Genomic DNA, 26029 nt, shown 5'->3' on the forward strand with positions numbered 1-26029 from the left:
CTAACACTGTCCTTTCCATGTTGCTCTAGCCCCTGTCACGCCCCCCTGTCCCATCCCACCAAGTGCCCTCCTACAGGGCTGTGTCGGCCAGGTTCCGCCCCTCCACCTTCTCCCAGAGCACACCCATTGGACTGGACCGCCTTGGACAACGCAAACTACACAGAGTCCTCAGTGGTGAGGGAGGGAGTGTGTGTGTGAAAGGGAGGAATAAAGATGGAGTATGTTTGTGTATGAGAGGCAGAGTGGGGTAGAATGTCTGTTAAAGAAGCGTAAAGCAGAGAGCAGATTGGCCAACATGCACACATGTTGTGTAACAACTACACAATACTCTGTTCATGTATGAAGGTACGAGATCCGAGTTAAAAGTACGCAGAATGAATAGGGCCTGTTTTTTAAAAACATTTGAATAAAAAATAAATCCACTGAGTAAATCTAACAACCCGATTCTCCAGCTGCAACACACAGACATGTACAGAGTTTGTGTCAACGGACATGGAGATGAATACATCATTATTCAACGTAGCTTCCTCGTGTCTGTCCCTCCTGTTTGTTGTGATGCTGAGTTTGCAGACTGTCAGCTGTAAGTTAACACATGGACTCTGTGTGTTGTGGAAAGGTAAACGCATTGGTTCAAGCTAACGTTAGCGAACATAAGATGGACATTCAGTGGGCTCTAATGTGTCAGCAGTTCACTCGCATTTGCTAGTGAAAGAAATTAAATGCAAATACGAAAAATAACTGTTCGCATTTGTGCGAGTGTGAAAAACATTTAATTCTGCGTCCCATTTTCCACGTATCCCATTTTCCACTTAACATTACGAGGATAACACAACCTGATAGACTAACAGTAATTATGATCCACGTCACAAAAAGCATTACAAAAGTGTATCAAAAATAAATATAAACATCTTGGAATTAAATGGAGTCGAGTTTAGAAGACTGGGGTGGGGCTGTCTGCTCTCAGCCAGGTGTGCTGCTTATCTACCTGCCTGCCTGTGTTTAGAAGACTGCGCAATGAATGAATGTCCGGTATTAGATTTAGAGGAAATGCTTCTAAAATGCCTTTGTACTACATTTTAGATTTGATCAATTTCAAAAATCTGAAATGATATATGCGCAAAGAAATACAATAGTCACCTTTACATAGGCTGAAACAGACTCTTCTAGCGAACAGCGTTCAGATTCTCTTTGCATTATCCTACTGAACAGCCTTCAGATTCCCTTTGTGGTAGCCTACCGAACAGCCTTACATTCCCTTTGCATTATCCTACTGAACAGCCTTCAGATTCTCTTTGCGGTAGCCTACTGAACAGCCTTCAGATTCTCTTTGCGGTAGCCTACTGAACAGCCTTCAGATTCTCTTTGCGGTAGCCTACTGAACAGCCTTCAGATTCTCTTTGCGGTAGCCTACTGAACAGCCTTCAGATTCCCTTTGCGGTAGCCTACTGAACAGCCTTCAGATTCCCTTTGCGGTAGCCTACTGAACAGCCTTCAGATTCCCTTTGCGGTAGTCTACTGAACAGCCTTCAGATTCCCTTTGCGGTAGCCTACTGAACAGCCTTCAGATTCCCTTTGCGGTAGCCTACTGAACAGCCTTCAGATTCCCTTTGCGGTAGTCTACTGAACAGCCTTCAGATTCCCTTTGCGGTAGTCTACTGAACAGCCTTCAGATTCCCTTTGCGGTAGCCTACTTGAGCTTTGTGTAGCCAGTTTGCAGTCTGTGTCGATGTGATCATTTGTTTTTATGTTTTCAAAATTATTTAGCTTTTAGTGTTGATTAGGAACCGTGTCTAAAAAGCCAATACTTGTGAGCTGGCCCTAGTGATTGGCCCTGTTTGAGAGGTGACTAGCGTTCCTCTGCTATAGAGACTAAACTTGGGGGCATGTGCTAAGAAAAACGTTATAGATAATTATCTCCATTCTATACTGTACATGTAATGGAATAAACATACAGACAATCTGTGCTAATTCTACAAAACATATATTTATATTATATGTTCTGTACTTATCAGTATGAATCTTTTATTTATGTTTTCTAAATACCTTTTCAGAGGACTAACTGAACCAGGTGTGATGCATAATGTTTGTCTAAGCACATGAATCTCCAATATGCTGCCCGTCTTGTACTCTAAACAGTTGGACAGGGTTGGCAGGTCTGGGAGAGCTTTGAAAGTTAGTGTGTTTACCATCTTTCCAGAGTGTGTAATGTGTAGAGCAGGGTTCCCCAACTGGCCTGCGGGTATTTTTTTTGTTTTTGCCCCCCCCCCCCAAGTTTTCTAAACAAAAACCACCCAAAAATGTATATATATACATGTGTAATTATTATTTATTTTCGACGTTGACTAAAAACACCAGGAAACCAGCTCCAATTGATTTAATTTGAGGAAATCTTTTCCCATGCATAATAGTGAAATGTGATCGTATACAAATGTAAACCAGGTTTGAAATGATTGTTTTAGTTAAACATATCTGTTTGGGCTTCTTGCGGTCAATTTGCCTTCTACAAATGATTTGTATTTGTCGCAGCCCCCCGACCATCCACTCAAGAACAAATCGTCCTGCGGCTGAATATAGTTGATGATCCCTGGTGTAGTGAGTGCTGTTTGTGTGTGAGAGAGCATGTCTGATGTGTGTAACTGTACTAACTCTCTCCTCCCCACAGCAGACGGAGGCTCAGAGTGTTGTGCAGCGGTGGATGGTGACAGTGTGAGTGAGGAGGAGGGGAGCTTCGATGAGCTCAGTGATGTCACAACGTACCTGCAGCCTGGGGTGGGGCTGTCTGCTCTCAGCCAGGTGTGCTGCTTATCTACCTGCCTGCCTGTGTGTTAAATTTCAGGATGCATTCAGCATCAGATGTAACCAATGTTCCCTCAAGAAATTTGGCACTGATCAAATTTCATGTCTGCTGAGTGCATACTTGAATGTTGGGAAAATTCTGTTCATCTTCCAGTGTGACTTTATCAATCAAATTTCAATCAAATGTACTTATAAAGCCCTTCTTACATCAGCTGATGTCACAAAGTGCTGTACAGAAACCCAGCCTAAATCCCCAAACAGCAAGCAATGCAGGTGTAGAAGCAAGTTTACTCTGAACACTGAGGTTGTACCCCTTTTTAGTTGGTTTTAACAGTGCTCAAGTAGGCTAGTGTGGCTATTTGATCATAATGTAGGCCTACCAGAGTGGCCTGCCATCAAAAACAATGGAGAAAATGGATAATATCTTAACATGTAAATAGCTGTTCTATCATTCAGCCTACAGTAGCAGCCAATATGTGGTGTTCAATGTAGGCCAACATTCCATGAGACTTTTGGAAAAAAACATGCAGGGCTTGACACTAACCTGTTTTATTTACTTGTCCTTCAGACAGGGAGGTGACTGAAAGAGTTGTTGTTTGACGCAAGAAACCACTCTACAAAATAAAATGCATAATTATTTCCATACGATTATTACAGAGAATCAGACAATTATACTACCCTCTGCCTATTGGCTACTTAGCTTATTCAAGCCTGTCTCAAAATACAACAGTGCCCCTTCAAGACAAAACAAAGCTATGTACCTGACTCATTTTTCATAAAGGTCTAGGAATGTATATGTTTTGTGCTCTTGTTGGAAGCAATCACTCCCCTATTGCTGACTACATAGTATCTATAACTGGGCTAATAACTGTAACTAGCAAAGGATATTAACTAAATGTGCACAATTGGCTACATGCAGCGCTTGCTTTGATCTCAAAACAAGCGCACCTACTCACAACTGGGGCTGTTGCAGTGATCGTATTACCGCCACACCGGCGGTCACGAGTCATGAAGGCAGTCAAATTCCATGTGACCATTTAGTCACGGTGATTTGGCTTCTCCAAGCTCTGATGATGCTGATGGTCATTCGTACCGAACTAGCTAACTGCCTGGTGCTCAGCACTCTATTTTCCCTCTAATCACTCTGACATCAATGCAAATATATTTGAAAATCTAATCAAACACTTCGAGAGCTCATGTTGCTCAATATTTCATTAGGCTATGCAATTGCATAAGAGAACAGAGTGATGGCCTCTATTAAAAAGAGGATCCCATCAGCTTTCTATAGGCTAGGCCTACTATATTTATTTATTTCTAAACTTTCCTAATATTAAGCACATTGCTTATATTTAGAACAGGAGTGTAGCCTACCTGGCTGGCATGAAAATGAACTACAGGAAAAGCTATTTAATGCATAGGTAACATGTATTTTTTTCCCACTGCCCCTGTTTTGATTCAGGTGCATGATAATGGTTCATTCTAAATCAAAACAAATGTCACACACCCATTAATTAGTATATTTAAAGACAAGACTAAATCAAGAATAATCTGATGGGTGACAATTTTTGCCTATCACTTGTGAATTACACTACTGTTCAAAAGTTTGGGGTCACTTACAAATGTCCTTGTTTTTGAAAGAGAAGCACATTTTTTGTCCATTTTTAAAATAACATCAAATTGATCAGAAATACAGTGTAGACATTGTTAATGTTGTAAATGACTATTGTAGCTGGAACCGGCTGATTTAAAAAAAAAATGGAATATCTACATAGGCCCATTATCAGCAACCATCACTCCTGTGTTCCAATGACACGTTGTGTTAGCTATTCCAAGTTTATAATTTCAAAAAGGCTAATTGATTATTAGAAAACCCTTTTGCAATTATGTTAGCACATCTGAAAACTGTTGTCTTGATTTAAGAAGCATACAACTGGCCTTCTTTAGACTAGTTGTGTATCTGGAGCATTAGCATTTGTGGGTTCGATTACATGCTCAAAATGGCCAGAAACAAAGACCTTTCTTAAACTCGTCAGTCTATTCTTGTTCTTTGAAATTAAGGTAATTCCATGCTAGAAATTGCCAAGAAACTGATGATCTCGTACAACTGTGTGTACTACTCCCTTCACAGAACTGCGCAAACTGTCTCTAACCAGAATAGAAAAGGGAGTTGGCGGCCCCGGTACACAACTAAGCAAGAGGACAACTACATTAGTTTCTAGTTTGATAAACAGACGCCTCACAAGTCCTCAACTGGCAGCCTCGTTATAGTACCCGCAACACCAATCTCGACGTCAACAGTGAGGCGACTCCGGGATGCTGGCCTTCTAGGCAGAGTTCCTCTTCTTTTGCCCATCTTAATCTTTTCTCTTTATTTGCCAGTCTGAGATGGCTTTTTCTTTGCAACTCTGCCTCTGCCTGTGTGCCTTTGGAACACAGGAGTGATGGTTGCTGATAATGGGCCTCTGTACTCCTATGTAGATATTCCATAAAAAATCAGCCATTTCCAGCTACAATAGTCATTTACAACATTTAACTATGTCTGCAGTGCATTTCTGATCAATTTGATGTTATTTTAATTATTTTAATTTTCTTTCCAAAACAAGGACATTTCTATGTGACCCCAAACTTTTGAACGGTAGCTAATACATTATCACTTGTGAATGATGCCCAGCATAAGAAACCATGCATCTTTTTTGTGACTTTTTCATAGTTGCCCAGTTATTAGCCTAGCCCATAGGCCAATATGTTTTAATAAGGTTTGTATCACAACTGCAGTGGCCAAATAAATCATTAAAAGTATGCGCATTAATCTGCTTTACCAGGGGTGTAGAGCCTAACAGGCATATGTGTTTGGGGAAGAACATTTCCACCATTTAAAAATGTGCCTTTTTATAATAAGAGCGTTCCATGCATAATTGCATTTGCGGTCACTTTTGATAATGGTGTTTTCCGCCAGTGGTACATTCACACTTATAGCCTACTTCCGTGTGCGCATTGCTGCGCTTATAATATGAAGAAATAGCCTAATGGTTTATCAACATTTTAAGCTGAACGTTTTGATCTAAAAAGTTTTTTTGATGCTAGTGGTTGTATTAATTTGGGCTCCATCGCAACTGTCCCAGACAATTTTTTTATTTATTAAATATTTTTATCGCACATAATAGAATAGGTCTACTTTTGTACTATGGGGGTTAGTAGATTAACATAGTCTCGTGCTTTTGCTGTTCAAAGTAAATGTGAACAGTTCTTCCAATATCTTCAATATGCACATCAGAGTTGGATAAGGACGTGAGAAGTTGCGTCACCCGACGTGTCTGTCTTAATTTGTAGCCTGTGAGAAAGACCGAGACTTCGGATTGCACAGCACACTCAAAGGAGAAGAGCACAGCACTTCGGGCCGTAAAAAGAATGGATTTTTTTTAGGGTGCATTACAGCCACAAAGGGGATTCCGCCGTGAAATTCGAGGCGTTGTCAAGTGCGTGTCAAATTGTGATTGAGACTATTGAAGTGTACAGCCTGCGCCATACACAATACAGAACTCATGCCTTTTCAAGCTATTTTCTTTCAAATGATCATTAGTCTCATCATGCAGCCTTACAATGTATTAAAAATCAAAACAACGTTTGTAGAACAACTAAAGTTACATTTAATAAATCTAAATCTAAATTAAGCATATAGGAATACCTGTTTTAACTGCTCAACACTGAATAGCCAAATGTGCAGCACTCAATCGTTTGGAGAAAATATTTATTTTATTTAGCTTTGTTCAATTGTATTCACCATACTATAAAGTAATGCAACATAATTATAAGCAAATCTTGTCTGCTAAATGAAATAGTGAAGCCCACAGCCATATGGCATAGCCAGATCAGGACCTAACATAAAGACAACTCGGAGTATGCTATTCTGTTCTTCTGAAATAGTCTACATTTTCTTCATATCATGCTTCTTTAGACCTGTCTAAAATAAATCATGGATTTATTGTGAAGGTGTAGTCTAAAATACATGGATTTATTCCACTTTTTAAAATGTGTGGAAGCCAGGAGATGCTTAATGTGTTTGTTAATTAACGGTCAATTACCATGAGACTGACAGTTATTCACTTGACAATCACTGTCTGACAAAATTTTGTGACCGTCACAGCCCTACTCACGACCGCTCATGCTGTAAACACAGTCCAGGTCAAAGTAAATGGTACAGATCCATATATGGCAATGGTCTATTTTCATGTAGGCCTACTGCAGCTCTGATTGTTTACGCTGCACCGGTCTGTGTAGAGTACAGGCTGAGTAGTGCGTGTCAATGCAATAGAATCCTACTCCGATGCGTTCTGTCTACAACAAAAGCTAAGCTGTTGCATAGTTCGTTTTGTTTCAGTATGTTGCGTTGAACGTGGATAATATTGGGTTGATTCGATCACAATTGCCACAGTAAAGAGAAACCTTGAGTGTTAACTTCCACTCCATAATAAATACAAATTGTTGATTTTTTTACAGAAAAAATGGAGGAATGCCTTGGAGAGCGATCAGTCGTTGAATGAAGTTCAATATCGTACTTCTCTCTGTGGGCTGATATTTCTGTGCGGCGGTCTGGGGGCTACTGCGCATGCGTGCAGCTTAAAGGGAACATTGGATAAATGTCTCCAAGACAATATGCCATTTCTGCAATCCCTGATGTGTGTGTGATCTGTTTTGGTCTGAGTTTGGACGCAGCTCTGGTGTCCCAAGTCCAAGCGTAATCTGTGTGTCAGACATGAGTATGCTGTGCATGTAATTCTGTATTTATTTGTGCGTGTCTGTCATTACATAAGCTCGGTAACCCTCCACTTCTCTCTTACCCTTTTTTCTCTCGCTCTCTCAGTGGATCAGCCAGGGTCAAGCTGTGTATGCAGAGGCCCTGTGGGACCATGTGACAATGGAGGAGCAGGAGCTGGCGTTCAAGGCGGGGGATGTGATCCGGGTGCTGGAGGCCCCTCACAAGGACTGGTGGTGGGGCATGGGGGCAGACAGGGAGGCCTGGTTCCCCTCCAGCTTCGTCAGGGTAAGACAACACGGAGTCAACACATTTGTGCACTAGCCCTGTTGCATTGAAGAGAAAGAGAAATCTGTCAAAGTCAATTATTTAACAGCTCTTTGTGTTTTTATTGATCTTTTTTCACAACAACAAGAAACAAACAGGTCAGGTCATGACGCAAAAAGAGGTCAAAAACAAAACAACTTTCTGAACAAGCCATTGACATGATCGGCTTGGATCAGGAAGCAAGAAAATACAACAAGTGTCCATGTTTTGTCTTAAGTAGACATTCTGCCCTCTGTGTAATTAATGTTTACGCTAGACCCTGCCAGCTGTCTTGGCTGCAACCCAGGCCCTTAGTAGTTTGTGTTCAAGGGAAAGGGTAGTGTGGGTTCAGAGGTTTTGGTGGTTTCCCTGGTGAATTGTGTTGATTTACAGTTGCATCTTAATTAGGCAAGCTATGGTAACCATGGTGAGTCCAGTTAATTGACGGGGGGGTGACCGCTTGGTAATTGCCCCTGTTGGGGATTGTTGGCGATGGACAGTGGCTTGTTAACCATACATAGTGTTTCTAATGTTACCATAGGGATGTAGGTTGGGTTAATAGGGTTTAATTCACAGATGCGTGACTCTGGTTCACCTGGTAACGTGTGTGTGATTTGACAGGTGCGTGTGAACCAGGAGGAGGATTCTGGAGCGGAGAGTGTAGAGCGTTGTGCTCTGGACCAGGAGAACCCACACACTGCCCCCCGGGACACACACAGCGCTGAGCACCGCCACCAGATGAGGACCAACGTGGTCAAAGAGATCATGAACACAGAACGCATCTACATCAAACACCTCCGGGACATCTGTGAGGTGGGTGGAGGCTCAACCAGAAAAATTAACCCGACCCTAACCCATGTCTCCTCCATCGTCACTGACATTACCAATAGGGTAGAATTTACCTTAGTTTTTCTCTCCTGCTCTCCTCTCTTCTCCTTGCCTCTTTTTGGAAAAATGGTCAAAGGTAATTGAGGAGCGGAGGAGAGGAAATGTGTGAACGAATGCATTTGTATGAAATGAAACTCTCCTTTTCTACTCACGCTTCATCCGGCAAATGAAGTTTAAACGGGTGGAATTCCAGAATAATTGTGTAAAATGATAAAACAAATGTAGCTAGTTGTGCAACACATTTTATAGATACAAGGAGAACACCTGATTCAAGATGCTTCGAGAACACCTGATTCAAGATGCTTTGAGAACACCTGATTCAAGATGCTTTGAGAACACCTGATTCAAGATGCTTTGAGAACACCTGATTCAAGATGCTTTGAGAACACCTGATTCAAGATGCTTTGAGAACACCTGATTCAAGATGCTTTGAGAACACCTGATTCAAGATGCTTTGAGAACACCTGATTCAAGATGCTTTGAGAACACCTGATTCAAGATGCTTTGAGAACACCTGATTCAAAGGGGGCGTAGCACTTCCCTGCTATTTGCCGCAAGGACACTCTTGTGCATCATCTGCCGAAGTAGGAAATGGAGGAGGGGAGTCTTCTCGACCACTTATCAGTTTCCGGGTCACGGAGGAGAGGACAGAGGAGTCCAGGAGAGAAGAGGACTGATTTACCTAAATGACAATCTCCCTAAGGCTCTGGATTTTCACCAGCTTCATTGGCGCTCCCCCTGCTGGACAAACCTTGCGTTGTCCGCAACTCCATAGTAACGGTTATTCCTTGTTACAGCTAAAACATCTGACAATATCTAATGCTTTTCCCAGGGCTATATCCGTCAGTGTGGTAAGAACCCAGGCATGTTCACTGAGCTGCAGCTGAAGACCATCTTCAGTAACATCGAGGACATCTACAAGTTCCAGAGACAGTTCCTCAAAGACCTGGAGAGGAAGTACAACACAGACCAGCCTCACCTCAGTGAGATAGGAGCCTGTTTCCTCTTACAGGTACGTTCTACCGTTGGTTCTACCTTTCTACACACAGTCACACACATACACAGATTGTATTACTAAATACAGCATTTTTCCAAAACTTTTCACTGTATACATTTCAAAGCAGTCACATCCCTATTTGGAAGGTTTTATTTAACTGTCTCCCCTCTCTCAGGGGGAGGGGTTTTCCATCTACTCTGAGTACTGTAACACCCACCCTGCAGCGTGTGGGGAGCTGCAGCGCCTCATGAAGCTGGGCAGGTACAAGCACTTCTTTGAGGCCTGCCGGCTGCTGCAGCAGATGATTGACATCTCCATCGCCGGCTTCCTGCTCACGCCCGTCCAGAAGATCTGCAAGTACCCCCTGCAGCTGGGAGAGCTGCTCAAATACACTCCCAAAGACCACAGGTAGGCCACAGCACACACACTTTACAAACTTCACAACACCCACATGTGTGTTATATATATACACAGCTAGTTGTGCAACACACAAACCTTTTCACACTCTCCAATGCTGTTGATGTTGTGTGCTTTAGTGACTACGGTGGAGTGAGTGATGCGTACGAGGCGATGAAGAACGTGGCGAGCCTCATCAATGAGGGGAAGAGGCGCCTGGAGAGTGTTGACGCCATCGCTCACTGGCAAGTGGCCATCCTACGCTGGGAGGTGAGAATCTTCCAGGTGTATTATTACTGTAGCAGGCAGATGTTATCCCTGTGTGTTCTAACAATGAATGCAACTCAACCTAATGAATGTCTCTCTGTCATTGTTCCTTTCAGGGAGCAGACGTGTTGGAGCGCAGCTCGGAGCTGATCCACTCTGGAGAGCTGACCCGGATCGTGTGCCAGGGCAACAAGACACAGCAGCGCAGCTTCTTCCTGTTCGACCACCAGCTGGTGTTCTGTAAGAAGGACGTGCTGCGCCGCGACCTGCTGTACTACCGCGGCCGTCTGGACATGGACCACACGGAGCTGCTGGAGATGCCCGACGGCAGGGACCCTGAGCTGGGCATCTCGCTGAAGAATGCCCTGTGGCTCCGGAACAGCTCCACTCTGGAGACCCTGTGTTACCTCTGCTGCAGAAAGCCCCAGGACAGACAGCGCTGGCTGCAGGCCTTTGCCAGGGAGAGACGGAGGGTACAGGAGGACCAAGAGACGGGTGAGGAGGGGTGGAATGGAGAGATGGAGGAAAGGAAAGAGGAGTAGACGAGAGGGGTTGTTGGGGAGAGGAGAATGTGTTGAATGACATTTGATTGTTTTTTTCATGACAGGAATGAAGATCAGTGAAACGCAGCGAAAACAAGCAATCTTCAATGCGAGGAAATCCCGACAAGGGAAAATGAAGAGTAAGCGTTAATAAATCATGCTTTTGTGTTCTTACGATTGCTGTGCATGTGGTTTTGGATTCATCACTATTGCAAATAATGTTTTTAAAATGTTGTTTTCCATTTCCTCCACAGCCATGGGCTACTCTGTCCCACCCCACAACCAGCCCCTGCATCCAATTCACCAGCGCCACGTTACCGTGCCAACCAGCGTGCCTCAGCAGCAGGTGTTCACATTGGCCGAGCCCAAGCGAAAGCCCGCCCATCTGTGGTACACCTTCACCCGACACACCTTCTTCAGGAAGTGAGGATCCCCCGCCTGGTCCTGACTCTATAAATGGTCTCCACGCCTAGAATTGTCCTGATAACTCAGAAAAACGTACAGTTGTTATGGACCCACAGGACAGTATCTGTGCGCGTACTGCTTTGTGTAATGTGGGTTTTATCAATGTGTTTGTGTTGCCTCTTAAAGTTTTCTGTGTGTTTTGTTTGTTTGTGCATTATTTTTATGTCTGTTTTTATTTGTCTAGTTAAATCAGTGCCTGGACTTGTTAATATACATACAGACGGACACCCCTCCATGTTGCTGGTGTGGTGAAGATACTGCTTTTGTAGTCTGAGATTCCTTTACACCCAACCGCCTAGCAGAAACCTGTATTATAGTAATTATGGCAATGATGTACTACACGTTCTGCTTTTAAATTACCTGTCGAATATTTACCTGATATCTTGGTTTTAGTTTATTTCTGAGGCTGGACCCTGTTGGCGTTAGACTGCTAGTGAAAGCACAGCCCACACACAGGACAGTGTACCCACAGGACAGTGTCTGTACACACACACATGTACCAACAGGACAGTGTACGTACACACACACACACAGGACGGTGTACGTACGCACACACACACACACACACACATTAACTCTGTTATCACTGTTGTAAATAAACTCTTGTACCAAATGCAAGTGATGTTGGTTGTGAAAAAACATGTGCCTTGTTTTGAAAAGGATCTAAGTGGAATAGAATTGTATCTGATCCCACCAGACAAATAATCAGACTTTATTTTCAAGTGCGCACACATGCCCTGCTTTCAACTTCATCTAGAAGTTGTAATAGTGGAATGCACAAGTAGAATCCTCTTGTCACTGCAGACCTTCAAGAGCTATTTATAGCTTATCAGAAATGTCCATATCAACTAGCCCATGTCGGCTAATGTTTTTTAGCTATGTTTTTGAGCCCATAGATTATCACATGAATTCAAAATGTATAGCATTGCAAGAAAATTAGCTTTAAAAATGCTAAAATTTACCTGCACCGCTTGACAAAATGTGTAGAATTGCAGGAAATAAGCTTTAAAACCGGCAACATTTCCTCTGCCAAAGAAGGGTGTGAACAGTTCGTGTTATGAACAGTGCTTGTGCAGGTCAAGCGCAGAAGAGATGTTCCACAATGCTGGAAACGGGACCTGACTGAAAAAGTGTACTAACAGAGTATCTGGCGCAGGTCACGTTGCATTCTGTGTGGTCACTGGTTCCCACAGCGGCTCATCTGTGCGGTCTGATCTGGTTACGTTCACCTGGCGGCTCCGTAGATAGCGAGGCCCCCACAGTAGCACGGTTTAGCCAGTAGCCTACACAGGCCTGCCTTTTCCAAATCTAGATTTGACCTTTTAAGAGAATGGAAGAGTATAAATGACAGATGGCACTCTGAAGCGAACGATCCCGTGATATGAGAGGCGCGAGGTAATTAATGTCGCCGTGTCGTGGGAAAGAGCACGGGGACGGTGGGCAGACAGGTGGAGATGACAGATATGGCATTGCGTCTCAAGGGGACAGTGCTAGTTTAATTATAGCATATTCTTGGAACGTTACCTAGTGTAGATCAATGGGAATACATTTTTTTTTTTACCAATTTAGGTTAGGCCTCAGTGACTAGTAGAACGGTCATTGTGCAGCCAAATCAACCGAGTGGTCCCCATAAAATGTTCTTCAAGTAGCCTACTTAAATCGAAAACGTAGGCTTTAGGCCATTCATTAAGAATACATGCATTTACAGTGTGTGACTGACTACTATAAAGGAGTAATTTTCGTTGCCATGAGAGAATCGGTACCCTCGTTATCACGATAGTTTAAGGGTTGCGCGCGGTTTGAGATTACAAACGATGGCATTACTTTAAGACATAAACTGACCACATACATGATGCAACCTGTACAGTTTTCCCATAAGATCCAGCCTACTGCTTGAAATATTTGACTGAAGACTCCATATTAATGGGGACTGTGTGGGAGCTGTCCTCAGAGACTTAGTCCTCACAAGCCTAAAGACGCATTAATGGTGAGTTTGTAGGAGCTGTCCTCAGAGACAGTCAGAGTGTAAAAGAAAAAGCCATCTCAGACTGGCCAATAAAACTAAAAGATTAAGATGGGCAAAAGAACACAGACACTGGACAGAGGAACTCTGCCTAGAAGGCCAGCATCCCGGAGTTTTCCCGTCTCTTTACTGTTGACTTTGAGACTGATGTTTTACGGGTACTATTTAATGAAGCTGCCAGTTGAGGACTTGTAAGGCATCTGTTTCTCAAACTAGACACTAATGTACTTATCCTCTTGCTCAGTCGTGCACCGGGGCCTCCCACTCTGGTCAGGGCCAGTTTGCGCTATTTTGTGAAGGGAGTAGTACACAACGTTGTACAAGATCTTCAGTTTCTTGGCAATTTCTTGCATGGAATAGCCTTCATTTCTCAGAAACAAGACACTTGTTGCTTCTCTTTGTTTCTGGCCATTTTGAGCCTGTAATCAAACCCACAAATGCTGATTCTGCAGATACTCAACTAATCTAAAGAAGGCCAGTTTTATTGCTTCTTTAATTAGCACAACAGTTTTCAGCTGTGCTAACATAATTGCCAAACGGTTTTCTAATTATCAATTAGCCTTTTAAAATGGTAAACTTGGATTAACTAACACAACGTGCCATTAGAACACAGGAGTGATGGTTGCTGATAATGGGCCTCTGTACATCTATGTAGATATTCCATTAAAAATCATCCGTTTCCAGCTACAATAGTCATTTACAACATTAACAATGTCTACACTGTATTTCTGATCAATTTGATGTTTTTTTAATGGACAAAAAATTAGCTTTTCTTTCAAAAACAAGGATATTTCTAAGTGACCCCAAACTTTTGAACGGTAGTGTATATATATATATATATATATATATATATATATATATGTGTCTATATATATATATATATATATATATATATATATATATATATATATGTGTCTATATGTATACATACATATACATATATACACATATATATACACACACACAAACTTCTGGAGAGAGATTGCTGCACTGAAAGAAAAGGGGCTGAATAATTTTGATTTGTTAAAAAAGTTTGAAATATCCAATAAATGTCGTTCCACTTCATGATTGTGTCCCACTTGTTGTTGATTCTTCACCAAAAAATACAGTTTTATATCTTTATGTTTGAAGCCTGAAATGTGGCAAAGGTCGCAAAGTTCAAGGGGGCCGAATACTTTCGCAAGGCACTGTATGTGTGTATATATATATATATGTATGTATATATATGTATGTATATATATGTATGTATATGTATATACATTTATAAAATTGGTGGTTCGGTCCTAGGGCTCAGGTCCTCAGAGAGAGAGAGAGAATTAGAGAGAGCATACTTAAATTCACACAGGACACCGGATAAGACAGGAGAAGTACTCCAGAAATAACAAACTGACCCTAAGAGAGATTAAAGTAGATGTCACGTGTCAAAATTTTGATTGATGACCCTATGTGAACCTATGTGAACTCTATGTGAACCCTATGTAGTGATGACGTGTGCATGTCTTCTGGTCAGGCAAGCCTGGTTAGGTGGGGGCTATGGGGTGAGTAAGGGTCCATTTGACAGGCCGTTAATGATTGATGACCCAAGCCTGATAGGCAAGCCTGGTTAGGTGGGGGCTATGGGGTGTGTAAGGGTCCATTTGACAGGCCGTTAATGATTGATGACCCAAGCCTGATTTATGACCCTATGTAATGATTTATGACCCTATGTCATGTAGAAGGGTGCATGCCCAGGGGTGTTGTTGGGGTTGAGTAAGTGACCATGTGTCAGGTCAACCTGTTACTGTTTCTCACGGTTTGGGGTGGTTAATGCCCCTTATAAAGCGCCTGAACAATACCTGTTTAAGAGTGCACAAGATCTTAAGAATAACCATGGAATTTGGGATCGGTACCAAACAAGTGATGACGGTAACAACTGAAGCAGGCCCTCGGGTTGCCCATAGAGCAAGGGCAAAGTATCAACCAGCAATATATGATGCGCCAAAAAAACGTTTTTTAAATGTGTATAGAACCCAAATACCGCCAGCAAATGCTCTGACAGATCAAGTGTTGATGTCTAATGGCCAGCAGTGGGGGTATCGGTTTGATTACCTGGCCTGTAGAGTGACCCTCTATACGGTAGATGAAGGAGAAGAATATACAGACCAGACTGTAGGCTTGGAATATGGTGTTGAAGACTGGTCGGTTTTTCGCAAGGTTGTGTGTCCTGAACTGAGCCTTATCACCAAGGGGTATAGTGTGTTCACGGGCCACGAGACCCGTTGGGAAGGTACCCCGGACTCCTCAGGACAAATATTTCACAGGGTGAAAATACAAAGAAAGAATGGCCGACCGTGCGGCAGCGTGGAGTTCTATATCGGCACCGAGGCAATCCGAAACCACAACCTTAGGGGTGGTGGCCTGACTGGGGATACCCGACTGCGTCTGCTTATTCCTTTTAAGAGTTGGGATGTACTGGAATTGAAAATGTTGCAACCGTTGGATGCTCTCTTTGTACAGAGCCAACAGCGTCAGAGCCTTGTTCATTTAAAGAAGTGCATAATATATACGAATCGTAAAGATTACGATGCAAAAGAGCCTCAAGAAGATACAGCGTCAGAAGAAAACTAAGTAAGCGGATGCTTTAACCCCGCCCCCCAGATACCCAAGGGCCTTGTTCTACAATAAAAAGAAAAAAGCAGCCAGTTCTTCATTTCAGCAGACACCATGGATCTCCAGACCATCTACGAGGAAGCCACTACGTCATGGGGGCCCGACACTAAAGACTCTATGCCACGAAGCCCTACACTCTACGCACCCCTGGCAAGACCCGTGACACCCCCGACATTTACCCAGCCTGAGGATGTGTTTGATGGGGTGGCCAGTACTATTTTTGTGGATACAATCAAGGCCTCTGTAGCTACACTTTTAAACGTGGTGATTGGCGAATATATACGAGAAAAATGCATCGGCTGTGAGATCAATCATCCCAGCCAGCGTCGTCATCCTTGCCTCTACGACCCTCCTAGATACTACTTTTTCAATCATTTTGAGGAGCTGGTGAAAAGACTGTGGTCCTGCCGTTTTATACCAGCGCTGGTCATCGCCCTGGAGTCTATGGGTATTGCGCCGTCTATCCCTAGAGTTTACGGGGTAACCGAAGCCTTCCTACATGAACTGAAGGAGGCCATCTTCATCCATGAGAAACTCAAAGAAATCCGACACAACCTGGTGGACGACAACAAATACAGGGAAGCTGTGGTGGCTGATGTGATGCTTTTCTGGCTCAATAAATCCCAAGAGACCGAGTGACATTTTGTTTATTTAGAGCTATGGGTAACTATGTGTCTACGATGTTTGAGCGAATAAATACATTTTTTCTTTTGAGAGACCTTACAAATGTTATGCATCAGATTATTGAAAATAAAGTGAACAATGTAAAGTTCTACACAACCCACAATACAGGGGTTATTGTAGAGCGTGTGTTAAAAATGGAGCAAATCATGAAACATGTCCGACATACGGGCGAGAGTTTACAATGGTCACATATGGTATCAAGGCTTGTTGAGGATTCTGAAGAACTAGAAATAACTTTGGCTAAGATTTTACATTATTTGTTTGAACCACCCTTTAATGTGAATGTGTATCATATTTGTTGTTTATATACTTATATATCAGACGTGTGTGTTTTAAAAATTCAGCGAAACAAACCTGTAAATCTAAACAATATATACAGGGTGTTGCATGCTGTGATTGTTGAGAAAACGGGGACTTGTATCTTGCAACAAATCCTGAATTGTCTGTATACGTAATAATTGTTGCATTCTTAAAATAAAAATTCACAAACTGAAATGTTGTCGTTATATGAAAGTGGCTCATTACAGTTATTGTACCTCAGAGAGGCAAGAAGGATGGCTGAGCAGCTGTTGAAAAACATATATTATAATCCCTCTAACCCCGGGTCTTATGGGGGTAAAGAGCGTTTACAGAGAGCTATAGTCGAAGAAACAGGTAGTCTGTTAAGCGATGCTAAAGTGAATGAATGGTTATCAGAGCAAGATGCCTACACTCTACATAAACCTGTAAGAAAACATTTTCCAAGAAATAGAGTTTTTTCTACGCATCCATTATCCCAATTTCAGGCGGATCTATGTGACATGCAGTCCCTTGCCGATAAAAATGATGGAAATCGCTACATGCTAACGGTTATAGATATTTTCTCTAAATTAGCCTATGTAAGGGTGTTAAAAAATAAGAGCGGGGCAGAGGTGACCAGGGCCTTTGAATCGATCTTGAAGGCAGGAGGCGCCCCCAAGAAAGTGCAGACGGATGGCGGAAAATAATTTTTTAATAAAACATTTCAGAAGCTAATGAATAAGTATAATATAGTACATTTTGCTACAGGCTCTGATTTGAAAGCTTCGGTTGTGGAACGCTTTAATAGGACTTTGAAAGAGCGGATGTGGCGCTATTTTACAGCTCACAACACCAACCGATATACAGACATAGTTCAGGATTTAGTAAACGGGTACAACCACAGCTACCATAAGACTATACGTATGAAGCCCTCGGAGGTCTCTTCGGAAAACTCTTTTCAAGTCTTTAAAAATATGTATGGTTTGTTCCCACTTCGCCGTAAGAAAAAAATGACTTTTAAATTCCTAGTGGGTGACTTGGTGCGTATATCAAAGTTGAGGGGTGTTTTCGACAAAAAATACGAACAAGGCTTTAGCTCGGAGTTGTTTACCGTTACCGAATGTCTGCCACGCATTCCGCCGGTCTACAAATTAAAAGATTATGACGGGGATCTTATAGAGGGATCTTTTTATGAGAAGGAATTACAGAAGGTCCAGTTGGGTAAAGACAAAGTCTTTCACGTGGAGGAGATTCTAGATCAGAAGAGAGAAAAGGGTAAAAAATGGTTGCTGGTCCGCTGGAAAAACTGGCCTCAAAAGTTCAACAGTTGGGTATTGGAGCAGGATGTGGTGGAGGCAACGGGGCTTAATTTAAACCCCTAGTCATGATAACTAGCGCATCATTCGCGTGTACACAGTTGGGCATCATGGAACACAGCGGCTTCTACCTGACTCTCCCCAGTAATGCGTCGGCACAGATATATCGTAATAATCAGAGTTCGAAGTATACAACCAATTTTCCAAAGCCTATAGAGTTATCAGAGGCTTGGGAAGTAGGTCTCAGCGAGATTACATACCCCCATAGTTGGTATAATATCAAAGCTAAGGACCGTGATTTTTATTGCAAAAGGTTCTCGGAACCTGCGAAACTCATTAAGCTTAAAAAAGGTTTCTATAGAACCGTCGACAGGATCGTCTCAGAGTTGAATGAACACCTAACCCTGAACAAGATGGAAATATTCCTATTCTACAATCCAATCCATAAAAGGATACAAATCTCAGGGCCTGCTAACGGAGGTATAAAGACCAGCGGTAATTTATCCTACATGTTGGGGATGGGTCCCAATAAATGGACGTATGTGAACGATAAATTTTTCCCATTCCCTGCGGATATACATGCAGGCTTTTACAACATATTTGTCTATACCGACATCATAACCTATCAAAGGGTCGGAGACAGCTGTGTGCCCCTCCTGCGAACAGTTCATATAGACGGCAAGGATGGGGACATCGTCACTGTCAATTATGACAAGCCGCACTACGTACATGTCAGCAAGAACTATATTGAAAACATTCTGGTTGAGCTTAAAACGGATCAGAACGAAAACATTGAATTTACTTATGGTAAAACGATTGTAAAACTCCACTTTAGACCCACCAAAACCTCTCTACATATATAATAGCTGTATTATATTTATAAACATAATACAAATAAAAGTGTTATGGAACACCATCAGCTCGACCCTAACCGTTATGTTTCATACTATGTGGATCAAGTGGGTAATGGACTACCAGGATATCATGGAGCGCCGACAATGTATGGTTCGGGGATAGGAGGTATATTCCGTAACCTCTTCAGGATGGTTTTACCGTTTATGAAGAGAGGCTTCAGCATAGCCAAACCACATTTAAAATCAGCGGCTAAAAATATAGTAAGTGAGGTTGTAGCCAATGCTATGACCCGAAGGGCGTCACCAGAGGTGGAGCATCAAGAAGGCTCGGGGCTTATGATATTGTCTCGAAGGCCAAAAAAGAGACCCCCTGGTTTAAGGCGTAGGCCGGCACCTAAAAAGCGGCGGTTAACTGTTAAAAGAACCTCAGTAAGTCAAAGACGGGGTAAAGTGAGGAGGTCTGTACCAAAACAGGCTAAAAGAATACTAGGAAGTATTTTCTAAAAGAATAAGTGACATGGCTCTTTTACATCGAATGTCCTCTGAAGCTATAAAGACAGAACTTGATCTTTTCACGGCACCGTTAACGCAGCATTCAATAGATAGATCCAGTTATGTGGAGATAGCCCCTCTCTCTGCTATTACCGATAACGGGCCTATCGAATTTTTCATACCAGGCCATGGTGACAACTATCTGGACCTCAACAACACCTTGGTGCATTTACGTCTAAAAGTGACCAAAAGAGATGGGTCTAATATTGCAGACGATGCCAAAGTGAGTCTCATTAATTACCCCTTGGCCACCATTTTCTCCCAAGTTGATGTGACTTTGGGTGAACGCCTAATCAGTCAAAGCAGCGCTACATACCCTTATAGAGCCATCATGGAGTGTTTACTAAACTACTCCGAAGACACTCTCAAAACCCAATTTAGCGCCGGGCTGTTTAGCAAGGATACTGCAGGAGCCTCTATGGAATCGACAGACCCTTCCACCGGTGCAAACAAAGGACTAGCGGCACGAGCTCGCTACTGCGCCGAATCTCGAGAGTTTCATTTGCTAGGCCCTATACACTCTGACATTTTCTTTCAAGAACGGTTACTCTTAAATTCGGTTGATTTAAGATTAAAATTAACCAGGGCCAAGGATGATTTTTGCCTGATGTCTCCCCAAGACGGGGATTTTAGTTTGAAAGTGTTGGGGGCAACCCTTTTTATTAAAAAAGTATCTGTATCTCCGGCCGTGCGCCTGGGTCACTCACATGCTTTGATGAAAGGAAATGCCCTTTACCCTCTCCAAAGAATTACCATGAAAACCTTTAGCATACCTGTGGGCAGTAGAATCTGCAGTCAAGAAAACCTATTTCTAGGCCCTTTACCTAGATATGTGGTTATAGGTCTGGTTGATCACGCCTCTAATACGGGCAGTTTAGATAAAAAACCCTTTAATTTTCAGCACTTCAATGCAGAGTATGTAGCGCTCTGTCAGGACGGACGTCAGGTTCCGGCGAAGGCTTTCCAACCACAATTTAATAACAACATATCTGTGCGAGAATTTTACAATCTATTCCTGGCTACAGGGCGACATCTAAAAGATCTCTCTTTACCTATTGACAGAAATGATTTTGCAGAGGGTTACACATTGTATGCTTTCAATTTATCACCTGATGATGACACCTCAGGAAATCTGTCTGTGGTGTCCCAAGGTAACCTCAGGCTGGAAATGCGTTTCCGTACACCTTTAGCCTGTACAGTTAGCATGATTGTTTACGCATGCTCTGATTCAATCTTGGAAGTGAATGCCCGAAGACAGGTCTTAGTGGATTATTATTAAGGACCTTTGAACAAAGACATGAATACCCAAGAGTTGGACGGGCTCATGAGCCGCTTGATTGGAAAACAATTTTGTGGAGTGTTGGCTTGTGATGAATTACCTATTGAGATATGGTCTGAGAGGCCTGCAATGTTTATTGTCAATACCCATCCTAAACACATGCCTGGTGAACATTTGTGGCATTCTTGAAACATATGACGTGAGCATACGCCTTGATTACGCGTTCTTAAAGGACACACATTTGAACACTTTTGATATTTTCTAACAAAACAAGATACAAGGTTATCATTACTTCTTAAATCATCCTTATAAAGAGACATAACATCTTCAAAAGAAACTCCCCGGGCTCTTTGGCACAGGTAAAATACACAGTGGTGACCGCATGTAGTGGAAAGGTTATCTTGCACTTGTTTGATGTTGTAGTAGATCTTTGTACCGTTTAGGGTCAAAAAATCTTTAATAGATTTAGGGAAATGTGAAAAACCGGGGGGAAAGCCATAGGAATCAAAAAAAGTTGAGATTTTTCGTCCACCTTCCTGTTCTAATGTCATAGCTAGCCAATGTTCACCAGGCATGTGTTTAGGATGGGTATTGACAATAAACATTGCAGGCCTCTCAGACCATATCTCAATAGGTAATTCATCACAAGCCAACACTCCACAAAATTGTTTTCCAATCAAGCGGCTCATGAGCCCGTCCAACTCTTGGGTATTCATGTCTTTGTTCAAAGGTCCTTAATAATAATCCACTAAGACCTGTCTTCGGGCATTCACTTCCAAGATTGAATCAGAGCATGCGTAAACAATCATGCTAACTGTACAGGCTAAAGGTGTACGGAAACGCATTTCCAGCCTGAGGTTACCTTGGGACACCACAGACAGATTTCCTGAGGTGTCATCATCAGGTGATAAATTGAAAGCATACAATGTGTAACCCTCTGCAAAATCATTTCTGTCAATAGGTAAAGAGAGATCTTTTAGATGTCGCCCTGTAGCCAGGAATAGATTGTAAAATTCTCGCACAGATATGTTGTTATTAAATTGTGGTTGGAAAGCCTTCGCCGGAACCTGACGTCCGTCCTGACAGAGCGCTACATACTCTGCATTGAAGTGCTGAAAATTAAAGGGTTTTTTATCTAAACTGCCCGTATTAGAGGCGTGATCAACCAGACCTATAACCACATATCTAGGTAAAGGGCCTAGAAATAGGTTTTCTTGACTGCAGATTCTACTGCCCACAGGTATGCTAAAGGTTTTCATGGTAATTCTTTGGAGAGGGTAAAGGGCATTTCCTTTCATCAAAGCATGTGAGTGACCCAGGCGCACGGCCGGAGATACAGATACTTTTTTAATAAAAAGGGTTGCCCCCAACACTTTCAAACTAAAATCCCCGTCTTGGGGAGACATCAGGCAAAAATCATCCTTGGCCCTGGTTAATTTTAATCTTAAATCAACCGAATTTAAGAGTAACCGTTCTTGAAAGAAAATGTCAGAGTGTATAGGGCCTAGCAAATGAAACTCTCGAGATTCGGCGCAGTAGCGAGCTCGTGCCGCTAGTCCTTTGTTTGCACCGGTGGAAGGGTCTGTCGATTCCATAGAGGCTCCTGCAGTATCCTTGCTAAACAGCCCGGCGCTAAATTGGGTTTTGAGAGTGTCTTCGGAGTAGTTTAGTAAACACTCCATGATGGCTCTATAAGGGTATGTAGCGCTGCTTTGACTGATTAGGCGTTCACCCAAAGTCACATCAACTTGGGAGAAAATGGTGGCCAAGGGGTAATTAATGAGACTCACTTTGGCATCGTCTGCAATATTAGACCCATCTCTTTTGGTCACTTTTAGACGTAAATGCACCAAGGTGTTGTTGAGGTCCAGATAGTTGTCACCATGGCCTGGTATGAAAAATTCGATAGGCCCGTTATCGGTAATAGCAGAGAGAGGGGCTATCTCCACATAACTGGATCTATCTATTGAATGCTGCGTTAACGGTGCCGTGAAAAGATCAAGTTCTGTCTTTATAGCTTCAGAGGACATTCGATGTAAAAGAGCCATGTCACTTATTCTTTTAGAAAATACTTCCTAGTATTCTTTTAGCCTGTTTTGGTACAGACCTCCTCACTTTACCCCGTCTTTGACTTACTGAGGTTCTTTTAACAGTTAACCGCCGCTTTTTAGGTGCCGGCCTACGCCTTAAACCAGGGGGTCTCTTTTTTGGCCTTCGAGACAATATCATAAGCCCCGAGCCTTCTTGATGCTCCACCTCTGGTGACGCCCTTCGGGTCATAGCATTGGCTACAACCTCACTTACTATATTTTTAGCCGCTGATTTTAAATGTGGTTTGGCTATGCTGAAGCCTCTCTTCATAAACGGTAAAACCATCCTGAAGAGGTTACGGAATATACCTCCTATCCCCGAACCATACATTGTCGGCGCTCCATGATATCCTGGTAGTCCATTACCCACTTGATCCACATAGTATGAAACATAACGGTTAGGGTCGAGCTGATGGTGTTCCATAACACTTTTATTTGTATTATGTTTATAAATATAATACAGCTATTATATATGTAGAGAGGTTTTGGTGGGTCTAAAGTGGAGTTTTACAATCGTTTTACCATAAGTAAATTCAATGTTTTCGTTCTGATCCGTTTTAAGCTCAACCAGAATGTTTTCAATATAGTTCTTGCTGACATGTACGTAGTGCGGCTTGTCATAATTGACAGTGACGATGTCCCCATCCTTGCCGTCTATATGAACTGTTCGCAGGAGGGGCACACAGCTGTCTCCGACCCTTTGATAGGTTATGATGTCGGTATAGACAAATATGTTGTAAAAGCCTGCATGTATATCCGCAGGGAATGGGAAAAATTTATCGTTCACATACGTCCATTTATTGGGACCCATCCCCAACATGTAGGATAAATTACCGCTGGTCTTTATACCTCCGTTAGCAGGCCCTGAGATTTGTATCCTTTTATGGATTGGATTGTAGAATAGGAATATTTCCATCTTGTTCAGGGTTAGGTGTTCATTCAACTCTGAGACGATCCTGTCGACGGTTCTATAGAAACCTTTTTTAAGCTTAATGAGTTTCGCAGGTTCCGAGAACCTTTTGCAATAAAAATCACGGTCCTTAGCTTTGATATTATACCAACTATGGGGGTATGTAATCTCGCTGAGACCTACTTCCCAAGCCTCTGATAACTCTATAGGCTTTGGAAAATTGGTTGTATACTTCGAACTCTGATTATTACGATATATCTGTGCCGACGCATTACTGGGGAGAGTCAGGTAGAAGCCGCTGTGTTCCATGATGCCCAACTGTGTACACGCGAATGATGCGCTAGTTATCATGACTAGGGGTTTAAATTAAGCCCCGTTGCCTCCACCACATCCTGCTCCAATACCCAACTGTTGAACTTTTGAGGCCAGTTTTTCCAGCGGACCAGCAACCATTTTTTACCCTTTTCTCTCTTCTGATCTAGAATCTCCTCCACGTGAAAGACTTTGTCTTTACCCAACTGGACCTTCTGTAATTCCTTCTCATAAAAAGATCCCTCTATAAGATCCCCGTCATAATCTTTTAATTTGTAGACCGGCGGAATGCGTGGCAGACATTCGGTAACGGTAAACAACTCCGAGCTAAAGCCTTGTTCGTATTTTTTGTCGAAAACACCCCTCAACTTTGATATACGCACCAAGTCACCCACTAGGAATTTAAAAGTCATTTTTTTCTTACGGCGAAGTGGGAACAAACCATACATATTTTTAAAGACTTGAAAAGAGTTTTCCGAAGAGACCTCCGAGGGCTTCATACGTATAGTCTTATGGTAGCTGTGGTTGTACCCGTTTACTAAATCCTGAACTATGTCTGTATATCGGTTGGTGTTGTGAGCTGTAAAATAGCGCCACATCCGCTCTTTCAAAGTCCTATTAAAGCGTTCCACAACCGAAGCTTTCAAATCAGAGCCTGTAGCAAAATGTACTATATTATACTTATTCATTAGCTTCTGAAATGTTTTATTAAAAAATTATTTTCCGCCATCCGTCTGCACTTTCTTGGGGGCGCCTCCTGCCTTCAAGATCGATTCAAAGGCCCTGGTCACCTCTGCCCCGCTCTTATTTTTTAACACCCTTACATAGGCTAATTTAGAGAAAATATCTATAACCGTTAGCATGTAGCGATTTCCATCATTTTTATCGGCAAGGGACTGCATGTCACATAGATCCGCCTGAAATTGGGATAATGGATGCGTAGAAAAAACTCTATTTCTTGGAAAATGTTTTCTTACAGGTTTATGTAGAGTGTAGGCATCTTGCTCTGATAACCATTCATTCACTTTAGCATCGCTTAACAGACTACCTGTTTCTTCGACTATAGCTCTCTGTAAACGCTCTTTACCCCCATAAGACCCGGGGTTAGAGGGATTATAATATATGTTTTTCAACAGCTGCTCAGCCATCCTTCTTGCCTCTCTGAGGTACAATAACTGTAATGAGCCACTTTCATATAACGACAACATTTCAGTTTGTGAATTTTTATTTTAAGAATGCAACAATTATTACGTATACAGACAATTCAGGATTTGTTGCAAGATACAAGTCCCCGTTTTCTCAACAATCACAGCATGCAACACCCTGTATATATTGTTTAGATTTACAGGTTTGTTTCGCTGAATTTTTAAAACACACACGTCTGATATATAAGTATATAAACAACAAATATGATACACATTCACATTAAAGGGTGGTTCAAACAAATAATGTAAAATCTTAGCCAAAGTTATTTCTAGTTCTTCAGAATCCTCAACAAGCCTTGATACCATATGTGACCATTGTAAACTCTCGCCCGTATGTCGGACATGTTTCATGATTTGCTCCATTTTTAACACACGCTCTACAATAACCCCTGTATTGTGGGTTGTGTAGAACTTTACATTGTTCACTTTATTTTCAATAATCTGATGCATAACATTTGTAAGGTCT

At 42.3% G+C, this 26029-nt stretch overlaps 1 protein-coding gene across 3 annotated transcripts in view; it reads left to right on the forward strand.

The window, feature by feature from the left end:
- The window catches only part of LOC109899245 (spermatogenesis-associated protein 13), a 31239-nt gene extending 19207 nt beyond the window's left edge, over positions 1 to 12032 (forward strand). The window contains exons 5-14 of one of the 3 annotated variants that reach the window (XM_031836322.1): positions 30 to 174; positions 2666 to 2793; positions 7658 to 7837; positions 8477 to 8668; positions 9576 to 9755; positions 9916 to 10148; positions 10277 to 10406; positions 10520 to 10898; positions 11011 to 11085; positions 11200 to 12032. In XM_031836322.1, the coding sequence (XP_031692182.1) occupies positions 30 to 174; positions 2666 to 2793; positions 7658 to 7837; positions 8477 to 8668; positions 9576 to 9755; positions 9916 to 10148; positions 10277 to 10406; positions 10520 to 10898; positions 11011 to 11085; positions 11200 to 11372 (1815 nt within the window). In that variant the 3' untranslated portion in view covers positions 11373 to 12032. Of the gene's footprint in view, positions 1 to 29; positions 175 to 933; positions 969 to 2662; positions 2794 to 7657; positions 7838 to 8476; positions 8669 to 9575; positions 9756 to 9915; positions 10149 to 10276; positions 10407 to 10519; positions 10899 to 11010; positions 11086 to 11199 lie in introns of those variants that run through there. The other 2 variants (XM_031836321.1, XM_031836323.1) reach the window with 2 other exon arrangements.
- Positions 12033 to 26029: the final 13997 nt, after the last annotated feature.

The sequence above is a fragment of the Oncorhynchus kisutch genome, linkage group LG11 (assembly GCF_002021735.2).
Source record: "Oncorhynchus kisutch isolate 150728-3 linkage group LG11, Okis_V2, whole genome shotgun sequence".
In the NCBI taxonomy this organism is placed as follows: Eukaryota; Metazoa; Chordata; class Actinopteri; order Salmoniformes; family Salmonidae; genus Oncorhynchus; species Oncorhynchus kisutch.